Below are 22,151 nucleotides of genomic sequence, written 5' to 3'. Positions count from 1 at the left end.
TGAGAGGAAAGGTGGTGTATAGCTGTGCATGTTTTGAGTTGAAAGAAGCTGGTCTTTAACAGGTGTGGATGCCTGTAGTCACTGTATATGGTTAAATCCTTTATTCCTTTTGAAGTGCATGTACAAGCACCAGGTACTACTTTCAGTTCTGTATCATGGGTTCTCTGTGTGTTCCTTGCACCAGTACCAGTGTCCCCTCACATTTTTTATTCACCTAATGAGATGGCTCATGAACTCTGAAATCAGAGTTGCTTTTTTTTTTTTTTTAATTTGGAATTGACAGGGTCAGGTGTAATAACAGTAGACAGTCACAAAGTCAGATGGGCTGTTGGAGTCAAGGTATCTGTTCCCATGCAGTGCTCTCCACTATTTTTTCTAGACAGAATTTTTGCTTTTTCTGCAATTTTTGCCCCTTCGTGTAATGCTTATTAGTATAACTTTGAATTGTCATGAATAACTGGGTAAAATAACAGCTTTGCTGGCACTGTTAGTTATGTATGCCATGCAGGTAAAGCCTTGCTGTAGAGAGGTGGAAGCAGATGAAATTGCCTTTAAGGGAGAAATGTCTCTCCCCTAGCTTTTTCTGCAGTTGGTTATTCATCCATACCATGTTTGTTCTGCTGATCTCAGTCACTGCGAGGGCAGGGGGATAATGTTCTGGGTGTGCTTCCAGTAGTGAAGGACACTTGACAGATCAGTGTTATCTCAGTCCTTGACATGAAATCCATGTATTTTCAATACCAAATTACATTGGTGTTTCTTCCACCATGTTTTACTGTGAATCATAGATAGTTAATTGGCTCTTATCTGCAACTTAGCAGCTTCTTTGTTTGCTTTCCTTCCTGGGAGGCTTGTAATTGTTATCGAGAGTTCTCAGTTATTTCATCTTGCTTCCCCTTCCAATGTTTACTTGTATTTTAGACTTTTCTAAATGTGTTGATCAAATGTATCAATATGAATGATAATTGAAATTGAATCACTTGAGCCATCAATGAGAGCTTCTAATTGATGCTCTAAATTTTGTGTATCTGCCTTTTAAATTTATTCGGTTAATTCCATGTTTTAGGTCACTTGGTCTTGCAATGGCACCTCGTGTGAGATTCCTTCAAAGAGTTCAGAAGCAGCTGTGTGCAAACGAGGCAGCCAATGGGGCAGACCCATTGGAGGAGACAGAGCAAAGTGAGAATGCCCTCACCTTGGTAAATGAGGAAACAGTGGAGAAATGTGGAACTAATGTCAGTGGAAAAACATCAGTTAACAAAACAAAAGAGAAGAAGAGAAGAAAAGAAGCTGAGGAATGTTCTGTTTCCAGTGGAAGTGCTGAGGAGAGTGGTGAGTCTGAGGATGAATCAAAAGAAGTGTCTGAGGAGGAAGAAAAAGAAGTTCATGTACCCAACAGAGTACCAAACTCAGACTCCATGCAGTTCTTTGAAGATGATGATGATGATGACGAGGATGATACTGAAGGTGTTGATTTGCTGACAGTGAAACAACGGGATGTTTTTGGTGTGGAAGCTAAAGAGAATCCAGCACCGGTAAGTGTGCTTTATAGTAAGGCTTGTGAATCTTAATCATTTTTTATTGGACTTGCTCCAAGGAAGGAGGAGAGGAAGAAAGGAGATTCTGCTCTTAGCAGAATACTTGTTTGAAGTTGGACGTGTTTTGCATATGTATCAGAGGTCATAAATACTCCCAGAGGATCAGTGATGTGACTGAGCTTTTATCATTTTATGCTGTTAGCACAGTTTTACCTGCATAACAAATATCCTTGTACTCGCTTAAATTTATGAATAATGTGACTTGAAAACCTGGGAAATTTTGACAGTTTTAATTCTCATCCCTTCCTAATTTGCTTGTACCTCTCTAAATAGCTGCCAGTTTCAGTCATAATTTTGATGCTGAACCACAGTTTATAGCACTGGGAACTGAATTGCAATACACAATGAGCCACTTCCCAACAGAAATCATAGCAGAATGATCTTTACCAGAGTGTAACCTTCAAACAATGACTTTTACTTTCAACAGGACCATTCCTATTAGAATTGAGCCAGTATCAAAGAGAGAGAGGAAGTGCACATGTTTCTTGTGAGGCATGGCTATAAAGGTTTATGGAAAGTATTCATGTAAATCTTTCATTTCCTTGGTGTGTAGCTTTATAATTTTGATTTCTTTGTCCTTGCTATTCTGAGAAATATTTATTTCTTTTAATCTTTAAATACAGGTTACAGGAAGGGGAGTTTTGGGTTTTTTTAAAATTTTTTTTGTAATTTCTGTAAAGCAGATTTGGTATGTGCATATTGGGATTTCTTTTTTTTTTTTTTGGTGTATCCTTTGCTATCTAGCAACTGTATTTCTGTAGTAAAAAGATACAAGCAAAATAACCATCTGGTTTGGCAAGGTTTTCTTCTGCACTTGAATGCATTCATGGGCAACCTCCTGTTAAGCAAAGTGTTTATTTTTCCAACTGGTATTTTAAATCTTTCTTTTTCTGGACTATTACTTAACACAGGGCACTTACCATGACCTTGAAGCTAATCATCTTACTAGCTGCATTAATAAGCAGCATCTTTCCTTTGGTATGTAGTGAAGTATGAACTAGTTTTATCAGCTGTCATTGTCACAGATGAGCAGTTGCACAGTCATCTGACTGCTGCCTGCACTCTCCTCTCTACTGTGAGGAGGCTGGCAAAGGTTGCAATCTCATCTGAGAACTGTGGAAACAGAGTTAACTTTCTGTTCCTGGTATTGTCAGCCTGAGTGGTTCTGCTCAGACATGGCCATTGCCTGGCAGGAGCTTATATTTATTAATAAATTTCAGTTCTGTGTAGAAGAGAACTTTGTGTTTTAAAAGCAAAGAGGAGTAAAACATCTCTGCCTTATTTAAAGAATGATCATCTCATGGCTTTCTTATTGCTTTTACAATTTTGCATGCTGAAATACACAAACAATTTAATGCTGATTTTACTATGTTGCAAGGTTTTGTTGAGGAAATGGTAAAAGGTGAAAATTTGAGGTAAAAGAATGAACAGAAGAAATTTTATGAAAAATATAAGTGGTTTAGAAAGTAATTTGTAACCATACTGGCTAACCTTTTAAGAGTTTTCCAGCATTAAGCATTTGTAGTTTAGTTTATGTTCAGGTAACTCAGACATTATTTTCTGTGATAAGTGTGGAATAGCTGCTGTAAGGGTTAGTAGTTCATGATTGGTGTGCAAGTACAGAAGACTTTGTACCACCTAAAAGCTCTGGTATATGGGGGCATAATAAGAAAATACTAAGTTTTTCTTCTAAGCAGCTGAGAATAAAAGAAATGGAAAGTTTCAAGATCTGTGTCATTAAAAACTTAAATGATATTTAAATAAACTCCTGCAGAAATGCCTATAGTAGTGAAATATGTGGCTTTTAGAAAGTCAAAATGCAGAGCATACTCTGCTTAACTTGATCAACGCATGCAGTAGTGTGGGGTTTATTACCATATGATACTGTGAAAATTATTGATAAATTATGGAATGCTTTAAATGCAAGGATTCTATTTTTAGTAAGAATAAGAGAATAACAGTTTCTGTCACTTAACCATATTAACTTTTAAAGTTTTGTTACAGAAATGCAACATAGTAGAAATTACATTAAAAGACTTGGGCATTGTGCATTTTTATTTGACAGAACTCAGCACCTCATTTTCTGACTGTTAAGACAAAATTGATTATATGCAACAGCTTTTATATTTTTTCCCCATTTCTTTATTTCTTGGATAGAAGTTCTGAAGTTCTTGGATAGGAAGTTCTGAAGTGGTTATTATTGCATTAAGACAGATCAGTTAATATTTAAAGCATTAGCATTCTGGGGTGTGAGAAGCACTGAGCAGTCTGAATGCAGTTTTGCTGGTGCTGTGTGTTGCAGTGTCCTTCTAGGAAGGACTCAGGAACCACTTTGCTGCATTAATTAGTACTAGGAAAGGCTGCAGAGTGTCTGGGACTATGAACATAGAGTGTATACTCAGCTGCATTAGTTAGGAGGATTTTTTAGAAAATCTGTTCTGTGTGCTAAATAAGATAGGAGTCCTTTGCAAACCCTGGCATGTGGTTATCTAATTTGGGGTTTGTGAATATGCCCACAAAGATTGAATTCAGTTTGCATTTATGCTTTTAATGTGTATAATTGATTGTGCAATTTCACTATTTCTGCTTTAGGCTTCTCATCCTAAAAGCAGCTCCAAAGCAGTCCTGCTGTGATTATTGAGCTCCAGAACATTTTTTGTAAATGGAAACATTAGGTTTAGTTTCAGTTTTTGAATTGCTGTAGTTAGAGACACCATTGCTTCCTCATCCTTGTCTCTACCCTAGTCCCTCCAATGGAAGAAGGAGCAAAGGGAAGTGTTAGACTGGCTCTGATGTAGAATCCTGACCCTTGATTGCAAGTGGGGTTGGCTCATCCATCTTTGTACCAAAGGAAAGGAACTGGTCAAGAAGAGCAGGGGTTATTTAAACTGATGACGGTCTCAAAGGGGATTTGTGGGATTTTTGTAGAACAGGTTTTTTTTTTGATGAATGTACACGATACCCAGCCCAACTGTAGAAGAGGTTATGGTGTAAATTGTGACACATCCAATGTTAATCCTTCTAATAGTGGGACTTGTGGCTCAATTTCACTCTTTCCCTTTCTTGGTGTGTGTCCCTTGGCTGCATGTGTACTTGTGAGAGACTGTGTCTCTGTCATTTTGTGATAACACATATAAAAGAAAAATCTGTTTTCTGCATTGCTGTATAAAAGGAGAAACCTTGAATAAGTTGAAAGACCTTGGCAGATATTGCAATTTTGTTGTGAGCTTTCTAGCTCATTTTTTTAAGAGATAGTCACTGGCTGCTCTTTTTATGAATTTTACTTTGATATGTCAGGATTTTTAGCTGGTGGTCTAACTCATGGGACTTATTTAGATAAGTACAGTGTTCTTATGCATAAAAAGAAGGTCAGCTATATGCATAGAGCCATTAGCAGATAGGCAGTATTTAGCTGTTGTGTTAACATTATGGAAATTATTCTTTTAAAGTGCGTTTAACAGTATTAGCAGTATTGATGTTGCAAAGACTATAAGTACTCCCTGGTTACAAACTTTGTTTCTAATGCTAATTTTATGAAATTGCTTTTTGCATTTGGCAGTTCAAAGGGTCTACTTGTTCAACTTCTATTGTTATTTATTTTGAGAACTAAGGTTAAACCTATAATATTTTTATTGGGTTTGTTTATACTTTAATTTTAGTCAACTTGTCAAACATATTACATACTGTCAGACTTCTCTTCTGCTGTTGAATTTTCTGTTCTAGTGAGGAAACATTACTGAATTCTTAGAATTGCTCTGGCTTCCTCCCTGCTTCCCCATCCTTTGGGCTCCTAAAACTTCTCAGGTGTATTCAACAATTTCTGCTTGGAACACTGTAAGAAGCAAAAGCGTACAGGGGGTTGCCTTGAATGGTACTTGCAGTTTCCTTGGCGTTAGTCTGGCTCTTGGAGAGCATGCTGTTTGAATATTGGGGCTAGGGAAGGAAATTATTTTATGTGCTGTGATTCTGTCTGAGCTATCTGGCTTGACTTACAATCCATTATTATTATTACATACAGTGAAATTTTCTTAACCTCTCAAACACATGAAACAAACACTGTAAACTGGCATATCATGACCTGGATATGTACATACTGATAAAAGAAAGAAAGAATGAGAAAAAGGTAAATCTCCCTAACTAGGATGATGGGTGAGTCTGTACCAAGAAACAGAGAGTGGTAGCTCCTTGTAATGTGGACTTTGCATATGACAAAGATCAGGGAAACATCATATAATATGCACCAAAATGAAGACATAATCCCTGGAATTTTATTCTGTGATGTTGAGAAGAAAGCCTGTTACACTCCACAGAAATTGAAATTAATTTTCAGAGATGTGATTTATCTAGATTGCTTCTCTTACACTGTCTTTTCTCTCTGCATGGGATTTCTTTCCTCCTGTTATGAGGAGAGCTTTTCACCACTCTTATGTTTATATACTGCTTTTTTTGGCATGAAATATCTTCTCGTTCTTCTCACCACCTCTTACTGGCTATTATTCTTATGCTTTCATATTAATATATTTTAAGTAGTTGACTTTGTCTCCTTGAAGCTTTTCAGGGGACAGCAAGGTAAAAAATACCCAAAGGATGGAAGAAGCAAGGAAACACGCTGGCTGGCTCTGGCAGTGGCATTTCCCTTAGGGGTAGCCTGCTTTGCTGCTGCTGTAGCGGTGTGCTGTGTCCAATAGAAGAAAGCTGCTCTGGGCAGCCTGCTGGCTCTGAAGAGAGCATAATTCCTTGGAGACATGTTGCAAAGCGAGCAGTCTGGCAGAGAAAATAGAGAAGTTACTTATTTGTAAGTTAAATAAAAGTCAATAGTGTGATGCATTACGTACCATAAAGTCTCCTTCCTAAAGGATCTAAGTGCTTTCGGTTCTCAGCCCAGTAACAGAGTGCTAATATATTTCTAGTTGAATTACAGCAAGTAATAATTTATATGAAGAACAAAATATTTGCATACAAATGAACTAGGCCTACATTTAGATATTAGCCAAAGTGCTTCAAGATTCCAGTGTTAGAAAAAGTTATCACCCGTGAATGGAGATGAAACCTGCTGATGGTACCTCAAGCCTCTTTATGCAGAGCAATCATCACAGAACACATTCTGTGAACTGCATAGAAAATTTTAAAGAAGTCACATTTTCTTTCAAAGCAATTTCAGTAACTTCTTCAGTGCATCTCAGACTTGTTTTTTTAAGTATGTTTATGATGTCCAGTTTTATGTTCTATGTAGTTTTTAAAAGTCCTGTTAGTCAGGACTCCTTCTGTGAGCCACAAAAAGGACAGAGCAAACCCATTTACTTGTCTTCTTGGACAACTTCTACTTTTTGGATTTGCAGAAAAATTCATTCACCTTGCTCTACTATTTTTGTGTAGAACACTCGTGACTTGCTTCCTAGATTAAACTGTGCAGCAGAGGCTTTTCAGGCAGTCCCTTGTAAGCACCCATTACCTACATAAGCTCCAGCTTTGTAGATCAGTCATTGGTTTAGACTTTCTTCATTGCTTTCTCAGGTTAGGTGCTTTAGCACTCTTCTGTTGGCTTCACATGCATCTTCAAATTTCTCTCTAAAGATTTCTATTTCAATTGCATTTTTACCAGCTTACTAAGAACTTCTATAGTTTATGAAAAAATCCCTGTAAGTTTTTAGATTTCTCATACCTATAAGACAGCACTCCAGGTATTTGTGCTAATCCCTGTGATGCTTAGGTTAATTTAAAAAATCTACAATTAGAAGTCTTGGAATTACTGGTAAATGGTGTATTTGAAATAAAAGGATGCTATATATCCCTTAAAGGATTTATGTTCAAGACTGTCATTCTAAATACTTGAATCATGTTGAAAACCTGGATAAGAATATGGGGCTTTTATGAATATTTAAGAATTGTATTTGATATATCTGCCTCTGTCACAGATACTAGCTTCCTGTATCATAGGTTATGGAGTACATAATTCTCATGTGCTGGGCTTTGCTTCTGTGGAGAATTTAACGTGTTGGGGTGCTTTTGAACCACTGTGAATAATGGTCCTTTTGATGCCCACAATCTGTCCTCTTGGCATTTGTTACTCTTGTAAGTAGGAATCAGGCGTAGAAAGATGGTAGATGAGTAGGAAACCTGCTTTGAGGAGCCTGATTTGAGCCAGGAAAGGCTTTCCCAGGTCTTTCCCAAGGACTTGTTCACAAGTCAGTGGCTTTTCCAGCTGGCTGAAATGTACTGCTTGCCATCTAGAGCAAGGGATGTTGACAAGTCAGTAGCCACAATCTGAATTTTGAACCTGGATGGAAGATATACTAAGCAAGTTCCCAGATGGTACAAAACTAGAAGGAGCTGCTGACTCCCTCCAAGGCAGAGAGGCCGTGTAGAGAGACCTGAACAAATGAGAGGGCTGGGCAATAATGTTCCACAAGGGAAAGTGCTGGGTTCTGCACCTGGGATGGGGCAACCCTGGATGTATGAGCAGACTGGGAAATGAGATGCTGCAGAAAGGGACCTGGGGGTCCTGGTCTGTGGCAAATTGAACCTGAACCAGCAGTGCCCTGGCAGCCAGGAGGGCCAACCCTGTCCTGGGGGCATCAGGCACAGCAGGGCCAGATGGGCAAGGGAGGGGATTGTCCTGCTCTGCTCTGCTCTGGGGCAGCCTCACCTGCAGTGCTGGGTGCCACAACATAAAAAAGACATTAAACTATGGGAGAGTGTCCAAAGGAGGACAACAAAGGTGAAGGGCCTTGAGGAGAAGTCATATGAGGAACAGTTGAAATCAATTGGTGTGTTCAGCCTGGAGGAGACTGAGAAGAGACCCCATTGCATCTACAGCTTCCTTGTGAGGGGAAGAGGAGGGGCAGGCATTGATCTGTTCTCTGTGGTGAGCAGTGAATGCCTGAATCTGTCTCGGGGGAGGTTTAGTTTGGTTATTGGGGAAAGGTTCTTCACCCAGAGGGTGGTTGGGCACTGGAACAGGTTCCCCAGGGAGTGGTCACAGCACCAGCCTGGCAGAGTTCCAGAAGTGTTTGGACAGCACTCTCAGGTGCATGGTGTGACTCTTGGGTATGGTCCTGTGCAAGGCCAGGAGTTGGATTCTAATCCTTGAGGGTTTCCCTTCCAACTCAGGAATTCATGTGATTCTGTAATCTTTTCAGGTTATTGATGATTCATGCTGTGCAGAGTGCTCTGAGCAGGCTGGGCTATTATTTGTGTGCTCAGGTTTCAGCATCTGGTGCAAATTCAGGCTGAAATGAGGTGTGTGCTTTATCTCTCAGTTGAATCGACCTGAAATGAATGAGAGAGATGCATGGTCTTTTATATCAAGAAATATTAGAGTATGACTTGTATGACTTGAAATATTTCACTAAAATCTTACTAATTACTAATTTAATACTTCTAGTAGGTTACTCAAGCCTGCACTAATATCTGCAGTTTTATTTGTTCTTCATCACTTATAGCCTTGTTTAATATATTGCAGCAGTTTCGTAGATAAGGGTGAATGAGCAAAATACTCTGCATTAAATCTGCCTAGTTTTGACCAGTATTCTCTAAATATGGAGGATTTGTAAACTATTAAAATGTCACAGTTTCCTTTAAAATCATTAGTCCTGAATGGTTGATGAGCGATGCCATTGGAAATCTTTATAACTATGACATAATTTTGTATAAGTGTTCTGGAAGTTGAATGCTAAAATTATGAAATACTACTAAAAATTATACAACACTAACTTTTAAAGGAATGCTGCTTCCTGAAATTGTAATAATGCAGACCAGCTATCCAGTATGTATCTGGAGTCTTCTAACTATGTGTCAGCAAAGTTAAAATTTTGAGAACTATTCTTTATTGTAGAGTGACTTCTCTGATACAGACATCTGCTACTGTAAGCATTGCTTAACAAACTACCCATGCACATTTTAAACAATACTTTGAGGCACATTTCTAAATTTCTGTCTGAGCTGTGTAATTTTCAGATGGAATAATTTGATAACTTGAAAATAAAATTTGTGGGTGATGATTCATCAGCTATTAACCAAAGTGAGTTCTGGGGTAATTCATTGCACTATCACTGACATTCTGCAGATTGTAATTTAATGGCTATTTTAAAAAGGAAAAATGTGATGCTCTTTTGGAATAGCAACCTGCTGACTGATCAGGAGCTAGGAATTCTGCTTAGTTGCATGGAGCAGATATTCCATGTTTCCATGAGGCTGTGGTTCGTCCCAGCTGGGAAGAGTTGTACAGCATCCTAACTGGGATGGAGTCTCTCACTTTTTACAGCCTGGTCTCTCTCCTCTCCATCTTGGATGAAGCAGTACCTGCATCCTCTGGGGATAAAATTCTCTCAAAGGAGCATTACTTTGAATGAGTGAAAGGAAATTAAACCAATTAAGACTGCACCCTCTAGCTTTATTTCAGTAAAAAACAAATTAAGTATAAATCTCTTTGGGCTAGCCTGGTGGGGAAGTCTTAGAGGTCTTCTCATTCTTTATTACCACACTGTTCCTGTGGTAGTTTTCCGTGTATTTCAGTGCAGGGTGGTTTCTCTCCTTTGCCTGAGCTACATGTGTGTTTGTTCCTCTTGCTAGAAATCTTCATCTAGCTGATGCTCAGTGTATCAAGATAAACTGCTTTGCCTGCTCCTTATGGCCCATATGTTCTGTATGGACCTCTGTGCAGTAACAGGGTTGTGCTTGCAAAGAGAGGCGGCTGGCAAACATGCCTCAAGAAAATGAGGTGCATTAGTAAATCCCTGAAAAAAGCATAGATGGGTGACCTTGAATGGGAAAACAAAATGACACATGGAGCTTTTTGAGGAGCTAAATGGCAGTATGATTTCCCTCAGATTTGTCCCCTGTGTGACCAAGACCACAAAGCATTTTTTAAAATTGTCTTTCTTGGTATTTTTCTGTGGTTATATTGTCTATGCTTCTTGCAGAGAGGCTGTGCATGTGGGCCACTGGAGAAAAAAAGCCAATGTCAAGCCATGAAACCACTAGTATTGTGTTTTTTGAAATTAGTTTTACCTGCTAGCAGAGTAGAAGAGGAGTGTGTTTGAGGTACCTGTGCAATGCAGATCTTGCTGTGAGTTCTCAGGGAGGGGAACACAAGAACTATACTCATTTAATAGAGTAGCTAATACTGACACCATTCATTTTAAACTGGAGTTGTTGAAGGTGCCTTTCTTGTTTCCATAATGTCCACATTGAACAAAATTAATATTAGTTGTTTTATTTTTGTTGACTCTTACCTGAGTAAGAGTGGGAGAATTACAAAACACCAGCTGTGTGGTAGCAGCTTTCCAGCAGCTTTGCAACAGAGACCACATCTTGCAGAGCATAAAATGACAGTATGTGTTTCTTTCTGCACAGGTCTGTATGCATATACATGTAATGCATGTACCTCTTACTTCTGGGAAAAATACTGTTTTTGCAGTCACTATTCCTCTGCTGTAAATACATACAATTCTAATACATTCTAATTCTTCTGGTGTCTGTACTTGTGGGTGATATTCTTGCATTTGGATATTTCAGATTGCACTAATGCAAAGCAGGGGTCCTTCTAATCCCAGTGTTATTCCCAAGTGTTTTTTGTGGTTTTTTTTTTTTTTTTTTTTTTTTGTTTTTCTGTTTGTTTTTTAATGGAAGGGAAGAGAAGAACAAGCTGATAATACTAAAATGTGTATTGGCAGCTGCATCTGAGGCTTGTTTGCATTGAGATGCACTGAATACCAAAATGTACTTCAGCCATAGCTATTTACATGCTTGTAAAGCAATAAGCACATGATCTGCTGGGTTCTGTTATATTCCAACCATAGGAACTCACTGTGGGCTTGCAGAAATCAGTAGTTCATCACTGTGTATTTTGAGAATAGCCTGCTGACCTAGAATCACATCATTTCTGCTAAAGAACTCGGTGTGAACTGTTGCTGTCATTTCCTGTGATGTCTGCTTTGTGTGAAATTGAGCATGGGAAGAAAGCAACTTCCAAGGAGTTTCATGAAAGTTTACATGTCCTGGCTCACAGATGAGTGCTGTATTTGCAAGACAAGTCTTCGCTGTGTTTTGTCATGTCCTGTTTCTTGAGGTTTCCACTTCAGGTTCAAATTTGAGACACACTTGACACATAGATGGGAAGCATAATTGCAAACTAAAGTTAAAATTTTGTGTGTGTTTTGATCAGTGGATTGACAAGAAATACTCATCTCCAGCTTTGGAACACATTCTGAGTGGGAGTTTCTAGCACATGTAGGTTTTACATCAGTTTAGAAACAGTGTTTGAAGATAGAGGCACATTGTGAGGGAAAGCTTTGTAAGTATCTGTCACAGAAGCTATTGGGTCCAATGTCAAGAGGGGATTGAAGGAAGAAAGGAGAATAAGGTGAGAAACCTGAGCTGAAAGGCAGTAGTTTGGTATGGGCATGACAAAGCCATGAAGCATCTTTAGAACCTGACCCTTGGGGAGCCCAGAGGATACTGTCTGCAGGTTTCTGTCTCTCTTAACTTCATGTTTCATAAAACTTATACCACCCCTTTTGCAGTCATATTTGCATATATGTTTGTGTCTTGCTCACTGCCACAGTTTTGAATATTGACTGTTCTAGTAATATGTGGTTTATTTTTCTACAGCTTTTTAGTGCTACAGTAGTTGCATTTTATAGATGTAAAGGGAAGTGGTCATCTGATCTGACCTTCCTGGGTATTATAACCATGTTGTGTTACTCAGTCATTGAATGCAAAAATTGAATTTTGCATAAGTGTACCTTTCAAAAGGCATCCTTTTTAGTTTTGAAGAGGTGAAGAGATGTAAAATCTGCCTCAACTAGTTACTTTTCTCAGTGGTTTAACTCATATGTTTGTGTTGTATTGAAGAGGTCGGTATGGGATTGAAGAAAAAAGACAACAGGGGAAATAATAAAAGGACAGCAGTGGAGAATGAAGATATTCTAGCAAATACTCCTTTGGCCTTACAAGAGAGACTTTATTTTAGCACAGAGAAGAATGTGAGAAGAAAATGTGATAATGTTATGGAGGAGGTGAATGACATGATATAAATTGAAAATGCAGTGTGCAAATGCAAATTAAGGCAGCTTTTAGTTTATGGACAATTCGTTGCTGAATGTCAGCAAAAGTGATTTGGATGGCCTCCCATAGTTCCTTAGGTGTGGAAAGGGCAGTGTGGGAGTTGAAGATCTGTTTTGACTGAGTGAACTTGAGTCAAATTTCTGCTCTTTGCTGGTTCAAGTATTATAATTATATCTTAACAAGGAAAGCCTTAAAAGAAAGAGAAAAATTTCATATATCACATCTGCAGGTAAATTTTCTCTCTTTGGTTGTAAGATCAGCACGTACTGTAAGCCAAGGAAATGTTGTGTTTTCATTAACCAGTTTTGTTCTTGTGGCTCTACTTTCCTAATCCCTTCTTAACATAGGAAATTTAAAACATAAATTACTTTGACTTCTCTACATTTTCAAGAAGCATTTTACTCTTTTTAGTGCAGATTAATTTTTCAGTGGGTCATTGAAGATAATCAATCTTGAAATTTCTCTGTTACTGCTAATTTTCTTTTGCTCTTGGAAAAATAACATTCATATTTTATTTTTCCTGTGAACACTTTTGAAGCACTTACAACCAACAATACTCTTCTAAAACATTTAATGATGTAATGCAGAATAGCTACTAGTGATTAAAATCAAGATGGTTATAATGGAATATTTACTGGGTAAATCCAAAAGAGACTAACTGGTAAATAGTGGTATGAGAAACATTAAATTCTTTTAGTGGAAAAACATCAGAGAATTGGAATGTAATTTTAGCTTGAGTCTTTTATCAAGCACGAGCATTTCATTGAAATGCAAATGCTGGCATGTTGTTTTAATTTTTTTCTTTTCTTAGTGAAATAATAGTTAAAAGGTATTTCAATTATGCTGTTGTTACCTGCTCAGCTTAGTGTAGTGTGAGTGTTGTGGTCTCTGAAATGGACAGGGCTGTGGTGGTATCCACACTGGGCTGGTGTTGGCATGGGAGGTAATGGATGTAGTTGAAAACTGATTGCACTTGTCCCTCTCCCACGGGTCTTCAGCTTGATGAATTCCTTGCCTATGTGTGGGTTCAGGCATCTCTGATTTCCTTTCCTCACATTATATTCTCTGGTGTTGGAACTTCTGGACTGTAATATCTAGGGCCAGGCAGTTCCTCAGATATTTTCTTGAAGAAAGGATGGGAAGTACGTTGGAAGAGATTTAATTTTACGTTATGATTTTCTGCCTGTCTGGAGCTCAGGAGGGGATCTAGAAAAGGGCATGTTTCCTGCTCATGTGAGATGCTGGCTCCCAAGCTGATGCAGCAGGTGGTGGGAGAGGAGGGGGCTTCAGGCTCCTTCCTGCTGCAGTGGGAGGCTCAGTGGGCAGGGCTGGGCCTCTGCCACTGACTCAGGGCTCGAAACTGGTGCTTGCCCTCTGGCACTGAAGGGGTCGAGCTACCCTGACAGGAGACATCTCTTCTTCCCTTTGTCTCATCTCTGTCTGCCTCTTCAGCTTTTCTCAGGAGCAAAATGCTGCAGCATTTCTTCTCTCCTGAAGAGGTGACTTTGTTACCTAATTCCTGATTGGTTTTATGGTAACTGAAGGTTGGCACCCAATGAAATAAAGGGGCGTTAATGGCAAGGAGTTCAGCATTTAAAGTGGAGGAATACTTTGTGCTTGTACTGCTGCTTCCTCTCTCTCAAGTCTGAAGGTAATAAGGAAGCTAGGTGAAATTAAAAAAAAAATTAGCAAATCCAGTTTTTCTGCACATATAACTGTGTCTGAAGATTTTACAGCTAAAGAATCATTAGCTCTTGTTTTCAGTTAATCATCCGAGCAATGCAGTGCTTCTAAAAGACATATTCCCAACTAAATTTCTTCACATTTTTTCAGTAGGAAGGCTCAAATCTACATTAAAGTATTATTAGCAAGATTAAATATAAAGTCATATGGATGTTCAGTACATATTTGGGAGGTTAATGCTTGTATTTACCATTCTAACTTTTAAAACTGAGTTATTGGTTTTATGGTTTAACCCCAGCTGGCAATTAAAAACCTCATACGTATTTGCCCACTCCACTTCAGTGGAACAGGGGAGAGAATCAGAAGAGTTAAAGTGAAAAAACCTCCTGCTTTGAGATAGAAGGTAGTTTAACAGATAAAACAAAAGCTGTGCTTGCAAGTAAAGCAAACCAAGGAATTAATTTACCACTCCCCATGGGCAGGCAGGTGTTCAGCCATCTCCAGGAGAGCAGGGCTCCATAATGCATACCAGTGACTTAGGAAGACAAAGACCATCGCTGCAAATGTTCCCTCTTCCTTCTTGGTCCCTCAGCTTTATATACTGAACATGATGGTGTCTGGTTTGGAATATGTCTTTGGTCACTTGGAGTCAGCTGTCCTGGCTGTTTCCCCTCCCAGCTCCTTGTGCACTCCCAACCTACTCACTGGTGGGGTGGGGTGAGAGGCAGGAATGGCCTTAACTCTCTGCAAACTGTGCTCAGCAATAACTAAAACATCCCTGTGTTGCCAACACTGTTTCCAGTACAAATCCAAAAAATAACCCCATACTACCTACTGTGGAAAAAAATAATTCTCCTCCAGTCAAAGCAGCACACTAGGCTAAAAATGTTGCCACAAAATCAGTGAAATAGTGAGTATTTAATTTCTGAAAGCCACAACTACTAAATCTGTTTCAGGAGTGAACCCAAACTTCATATTCTTAATTCTCTTACCCTTTTCATCAATTCCCTTAGAATTCCATCCTCTTTGACATGTGGTGGGCAGGCATTTGTGATTCACACAAAAAGTGCCATATGTTGCTGAAAGCTGTATATACATTTGGAAAGAGGTGTGAAGCTCTCAGATCTCAATACTGCCTTTATAGATGTCACTGGCCAGGGTTTACCTTGAGAATGTTTAATGAGGTGGCTCAGCATAAGAACAAACCAGTTGTTAAGATAGGGGTGACTTGTTTAGGGCGTGATGATATTAATGTATGGTGACTCAAGTTCTTCAGTCATGAGAGCATCTAGTGGTAAAGGACATTTAAGGTGATGGGAGAAACCAGATTATTTCTAACTATAAAGCTGTAACTTGTTTGTTTTCCTCTATTTGGTTTGTTTACTTTGAGAAAATTCTATGAGCTTAATTTCTATGCTGTGTAAAAAATTTTTTTTTGTTTACACATAGGTTACTTAAAATTCATTGAGCAATTCTATGTAGTTTAATGTCTGGTATTTGTGGGCTGGGTTTTTGCATTTGCAAAATGACAGAAAACTGTTGAAGGTGAAAGCTTAGGTCTCATGGTAATCTATAATGTGAGCTTGAACAGTGCATTCAGGCTTTTTAACTTACCTTTTTTATTTACTATTTTTGTATATAACAAGGAAAAGCTTTATGCTTTATCTCTGGAGTTCTCTGAAATCTTTCTCTCTTGCCTAAATCAATGACTTATGTCTGAGATTCCCTGTCCTTGGACAAACTTCTGCTGTTCTCCTGCGTTCAGACAGAGGCTAATAGACAGGCCTAAACTGCTCTTGTTGGTGGTTGTAGAATAAACCTATTTTTGTACGCGAGCCGTGCCTTACTTTGTGTTCCCTTCTCTCGTACTGCCTTTATGTTGTTTTTTTATTGCTGACTCTGTCACAAATGCAGGAATTAGCTGACATGGGGGAGAGAGTTTCTCACCAGTCAGTCTTCTTTGTGCAGAAAGATAAATCTGTGCATTTTGCCAGTCTTGTATTTAGTCTGAATGTTTGTTGTCAGCTTTTCAGGAAAGAGAGAGAGTTGATACCATATTGAGCTCATTTTTACACATAAGCAAGGCTGAATGCAAAGGTTTCCTATTCATTCTGCAGAGTGGTAGGAGCTCCTGAACCACTCTGCAGAAATTACTGTAACATAAGCAATCCACCTTACCTTCAGGTGTACATTGAGACATGGAGGATGTGGCTGTATGTAGTAGTGAGTAGCTAGACTGAAAGAAATCCAACTTATCCCTTTTGGGCCATTCAACCAACATGATTTCCTTCAGTGTATGTGGTTATGGTTAGTAGCTGGAACTTCTGCAGATCCCCACTGTGTGCCAGGAGCAGCAGAAGTCACCTACCTGTTGCTAAGCATTAGCTCTAATTACTCACAGGGAGGGAAGGGATTAGAGTTTTTTAGTTTTGTTTTGTTGAAGGCCAATTTCAGAGAAGGTATTGATAACCAAAAGGCATGATATAAGAAAAAGTATGTAGGGATAATAGACTTGAAGAGAGAAGATAGAACCACACTGATACTCAAACAGAATGGGAGCTTACCAGTGGCAATTAGAATTCTTTAGTACTGTGGGGACATGAGCTAATTTAAAATGTGTGAATTGTTAATACTTCACCTTTTACTGTACTCCTTACTTTGTGTCAGATATGCTAATGGCAGTTAGGCAGTGAAAACCTACTTTCTGTTTTATCAGAAAGCTGTTGCAGTTGTTAGACATTACTTTATGAACATCTGTCACTTTTAATATTGAGTTGGCAACCCCCCAAATTGTTAATGAATATATGAATTCTAAGATCTGAATGGGTTGTGCTTGTATTGGAAAGCTTTGGTGGCTAGCTGCATACACAGCAGGCATCACTTCTAAATACTGGGTCTAGAGTAATTAGGTTGTTCTAATAGATGGGTTGTTGATGAAAGCACTTAAAACTTTTGTTGAAAGAATCTTCAAACAAGCAACAACAACAACAAAACCCTATCCAAGAACTCCCTCTTGAGCTTCAAATCAAGAAGTGTTGCTAATCCCAGCTGTGTAGTCAGAGTAATGTGCCAGCTGTCCCAGACCTGCATTTGACAGCTGACTGCTGTAGACAGAGTGACAAGTTGTAGACAGCTGTAGAGACAATTTTTGATAATGTCTGGGGTGAGGGGGAAAGTGCATAAAATATTTTTTAAATGGTTATTCAGCACAGAATGAGGAAACACTGAAACAACAGCAGCATCCCTTACTCTCCACAGAGGTATTGGCCAACTGAGTGCATCCAGGTGCTGCATTGAATAAGTGTGGTTTTTTGGGAGATGAACTGTTCAGTTCTTGAAGCTACAAAAGAGGTTATTACTTTTTTTCAGTTTTTTTAAAGGCATTGTGATACATGGTTTAAGATGGATGAAATATTTTGGGTAGACACAGAGGTGAAAAAAGATAACTGCTTGAGAAGGAGAGAAAGTTTCCTTTAAGAAGTGTTAGAGGCCTTTCTGCGTGGCCTAGAGCAGGTCAGCAAATCCTTCTGGCCCTTTTGCAAAGTATTTAATGTATGTGCTTATGCTTGGATGGTTATTTCTCTAAGTGTATTCACAGATGATTAGAGGGATGAAGCACCTTTTCTGTGAGGAAAGGCTGAGACAACTGGGTTTGCTCAGCTTGGAGAAGAGAAGGCATGGGATGCCCTAACTGTGGGCTTCTAGTAACTAAAGGGGGCCTACAGAAAAGCTGGAGAGAGACTATTTACAAGAGCATGTAGTGACAGGACAAGGGAGAATAGATTCAAATTGAAAATAGGGTAGGTTTAGATTAAATATTAGGAGAAAAAATCTTCACCATCAAGGTGGTGGGACAATGGAACAGGTTTTCCAGAGAAGTTGTGGCTGCCCCATCCCTGGGTGTGTTCTAGGCTGTGCTGAGGGAGGTTCTGAGCAACCTGGTCTAGTGAAAGGTGTCCTGCCTATGGACAAGAGGCAGTGGCCTCAAATTGCACCAGTGGAGGTTGAGTTTAGATATTAGGAAAAAATTCCTCCTGGAAAGGATTGTTAAGCATTGGAATGGGCTGCTCAAGGAAATGGTGGAGTTGCCGTCCCTGGAGGTTATTTAGAAGACATCTCAATGAGACACCTGGGGACATGGTTTAGTGGTGGACCTGCCAGTACTGGGTTAATGGTTGTGCTCGGTGGTCAAGGTCTTTTCCAACCTAAATGATTCTGTGGTTCTGTAAATCAGGTTCATAAATCAGCTCTGTGACAAAGGCTGCAGTACTGAAACTTATATAGCAAATAAAAATGATACCTTGGTCTTGGCTACTGGAATGCTCAGAAATTGGAAAACCAGTCTGCTCTTACATGCTTAAATGTTGAGGCCAACAGACTGCTCCATGTGCACTGACTTTCGCTAGAATGTTTAGCACTCAAAGTATGCTTGTATGTGAGTAGCTTGAAATTTGAAAGCTCCTCTCTCTCTCTCCAAACAGTGTCAACTGCCCAAAAAGGACTCAGGACTTTCTCAGGAGGTGTTTATTCTTGGTGCATGAACTTGCATTTTAGCCTTGTTCAGCTCATTTGACCTGTGTCTCATGATTTTGAAATAGAATTGGTACTTGTATCAGAAACAGGAAAGTTTAAAGGTGATATCTAAATACAGCAATACCAAAAGTGTGATTATTCTCACTTCAGAAGTGCTTCTCAATGGCTGTGGTAGCAGCCAGCTTGAAGCAGCTATGGGTGCATTTTCTTGCATGGACTTGAATGTGAAGATGTACTTCAAATAACCAAAAGTTTTAAAGCACTTTGCTTGTTCGGATTTTTGGGAAATAATGGAGTTCGTAATTTTGTAGTTTATGAAGATGCCATGAGTATGCTTGTCTTGGCAATGTGTCCCAAGAGATCCTTTATTATTTCTTGAATGACAACCTAAGTGCAGCGCTCAGCCATCCCTGATGAGTGGGCTGAGCATGTGACTGGGGAACAAAGCTGCTACTGACAACCTGCTCCCTTTAGGTTTGTCTAGGGCAGTAAATAAAAGTTACATAATTTGCATAAGCCTATTAAGTGGTATTCTCAAGGGGAATAACAATAATTTCTAATGCTGTTTTCAGTGCTGACAGTTGATCCATTTAAAAATTAGATACTAAGAAGGATTCCAGTGAAAGGAGAAGGTGGAATGGTTTGTGGCTGTGCCACAGCAGGGTCAGGAAGGTACAGAAAAATGTGAGTCCTTCTGTCAGCAGTGAGTGCCCAGTCTTATATGTTGTATGGAGTGAATGTAAAAATCAAGCTAGACCAGTACAGTTGTTTGAAGAATAAGGTAATTTCAGAGATTTAAATGCAGGCAGAAAGAGATTAATGAGCACAGTATAAATTCGATGTGACTGTCTGTTTTAAGCTAAAAGTATACAGATGCTTGTTTTTCTGCATGAAATGAGACAAAATGAATCACAGTGAAATTGAACATATGTTATTTGCACTGGCTTGTTTAAATCTGTTTCACAACAAACATTTATTGGAGCCACTCAAATTGTGAAGAGGAAAAAATGCTTTTGTGGTCTGTGATGTTTCTTGAAGTGGCATATTGAAAAAGTTCACTACATCATCCTTGTAAAACATAAAGCTTCTGTATACTGTCTATTTAAAAAGGGACTTGTAGAGTAACTTGATTTGGTAAAAGTGTATGAAAAGATAAAAGTTAACTTTTCTTTAAATTTTTATAGCATTTCGATTTTCCCTATACAAGTCCTCACATTTGTGTTACTGTACCTTTCAAGAGGGTAGCACTATGGTGTGGTTGGCCAAAGTTTGTGTGATTCTGCCTTCTGGAAGTAAAAATTACTTGTTGATAACCACAGGTACGGAATAAGTATATCAAGATCCTCCCTCTTTGTTCTGAGATGTAAAATGAGTGTATCCCAGATAATGGGAATGCCAATATGTGCTCCAAATACAGCTTTAATGTTGTCTAGGACATTTCAGGAACAAATGTTCAATTTTTGTTCTCTCTTTTACAAATGTGTAAAAGCATTTTTGGTACAAGTAGTTTTTAAAAACGTTGACTGGTGCAGAAAAGTGAGGTCTAGAGAAGAAAGGAGAAGATTTGTACTGTATTAAGCCTCTTCATTATTCTGAAAAAATATTTGTCATAGCTTAAAAAGCAGATTTTAATTTGCAGAATAGACAGTGTTATTCCAAGTCAACACTGGATTGTGTTCCTAGGGTTTGAGACTATTATTTTATTGATGCTATGTAATTAAAATGGCAAATGGAAAATTAGAACTCGGCATTTGGGGGTAGTTTTATTGATGTATTCCATGATATATTTTCTGTGCTTATCCAGCCTGCAAATGTGCATAACTTCTTAGACTTTTGACTATTTCTTGAAACTTAAATTCGTGAAAGCTCTTTTGTATTATGGAACAGTAGTAGTAGGTATTGACTTTGTGATAATGGCTCAAACTGCAATTATCTTTGGTCTTTTCACGCATTGTGAAATATTTGCATAAGGGTCACAGAAATCTTTAGCAAGTACAATGTATATTTGTTGAGTACTTTCTGGTTTAAAATGTGGTGCTTTTATGCCTAGAATTAGCAGATCAGGTTATTGTTGCAGCAAGTTTTCAGTTCTGTGCCAGTGAAGCTGGCAGCTTTGATTAGATGTTGCAGTGCAGTCAATAGGGTTGTAGTTTGTCATTTGAGACTGCTTTGGTTTCAGCATGGAAATTCTTGCAGCAGGAGGAGCTCTCGACTCTGCCAGTGTGCCAGCCTAGCTACGGTTTGCCTGCTGTCTTAAATGGAAGCATTGTTGGGACCAAGGCTGTCATTCTTTTAGGCACTTGCTTGATCTCTGCTGGAGTTTACAGGGCTGTACAGTATCAAGGTAAAATCTTTTTAAAAGTATTTTGAGAACAGTCAATTTGGTGGTCAAGCAATCCCTGGAACAATGTCCCCCACAGCTGGACATTTTCAAGTGGCATCTGAACAGTGTGCTAGATAATCTCATCTTGGCTTCTTTACCCATGAGAAGAGGTTGGACCAGATAATTTTTGATGTCCTTCCTGACTCTTTTTTGATGAGGTTATGTGGCAAATTGGTAATACTCCTTATGGACAGACATGTACACTGAGGAGCTTCAGGAGTATCCAAAAATGTTTTGAGTGCTCCCAGGCATCTTCTGTTCAGTGGAATGACTTCAGGCTGCAGCACAGCCGTCAGTGCTGGATGCCTCACATGCTCGACAGTCAGCTTCTGATTTCTGGTCTGGCACTTCAGGATAAAGCAGGACACTTTGATAAGCCAAAAACCATATGGTTACGCTTGGCAAAAACTCTGGAGCTGCTGACTGAAGTGCTGTATTATTGTGGCATGAACATGGCAGGCAGCACAGCCAACCTCAGACTGTCCTGAGCTGAGACACCACTGTCCCCAGTCATTAGGGTATGACAAGAAAAAGTGAGCAAGCCTGACACACAGGCTTGCTCTGGAGTTGTTTACTCCTTCATCTCCTCTGCTGCAGGGATGCAGGCAAAAAGCAAATATTACTGCTGTTTTCAAAAGGGTTCTGGGGTGGGTTTTAGGATTACACAGTTGCTCTTTTTTTCTTGACTTAGTGTCCGGTTTCTAGTAGAAGTTCAAACTGGTGCAGACAACTGTGCATACTGGTTTAGATGTAGGTGCAAATGCTGCAGTTGAGCATTAGACTTAAAAGCTAGGGATCAGAGTTTTGATTATTTAGGTTGTCATCTCCCCACTGTGCTGTTTTCAGGACACTGGCGGGGGGGGGGGGTGGGGGGGTATATTAAAAAG

At 39.1% G+C, this 22,151-nt stretch overlaps 1 protein-coding gene across 1 annotated transcript in view; it reads left to right on the top strand.

The window, feature by feature from the left end:
* Window positions 1–22,151, top strand: part of DDX10 (DEAD-box helicase 10) — a 154,836-nt gene that overhangs the window by 45,500 nt on the left and 87,185 nt on the right. Inside the window, exon 13 of the mRNA XM_054654855.2 lies at window positions 1,067–1,535. Coding sequence (XP_054510830.2) covers window positions 1,067–1,535 — 469 coding nt within the window. The remainder of the gene's footprint in view (window positions 1–1,066; window positions 1,536–22,151) is intronic.

This window comes from Agelaius phoeniceus, chromosome 2 (assembly GCF_051311805.1).
Source record: "Agelaius phoeniceus isolate bAgePho1 chromosome 2, bAgePho1.hap1, whole genome shotgun sequence".
Lineage (NCBI taxonomy): Eukaryota > Metazoa > Chordata > Aves > Passeriformes > Icteridae > Agelaius > Agelaius phoeniceus.
The sequence above is the reverse complement of the archived record's forward strand: the minus strand, read 5'-3'. Positions and strand labels throughout refer to the sequence as shown.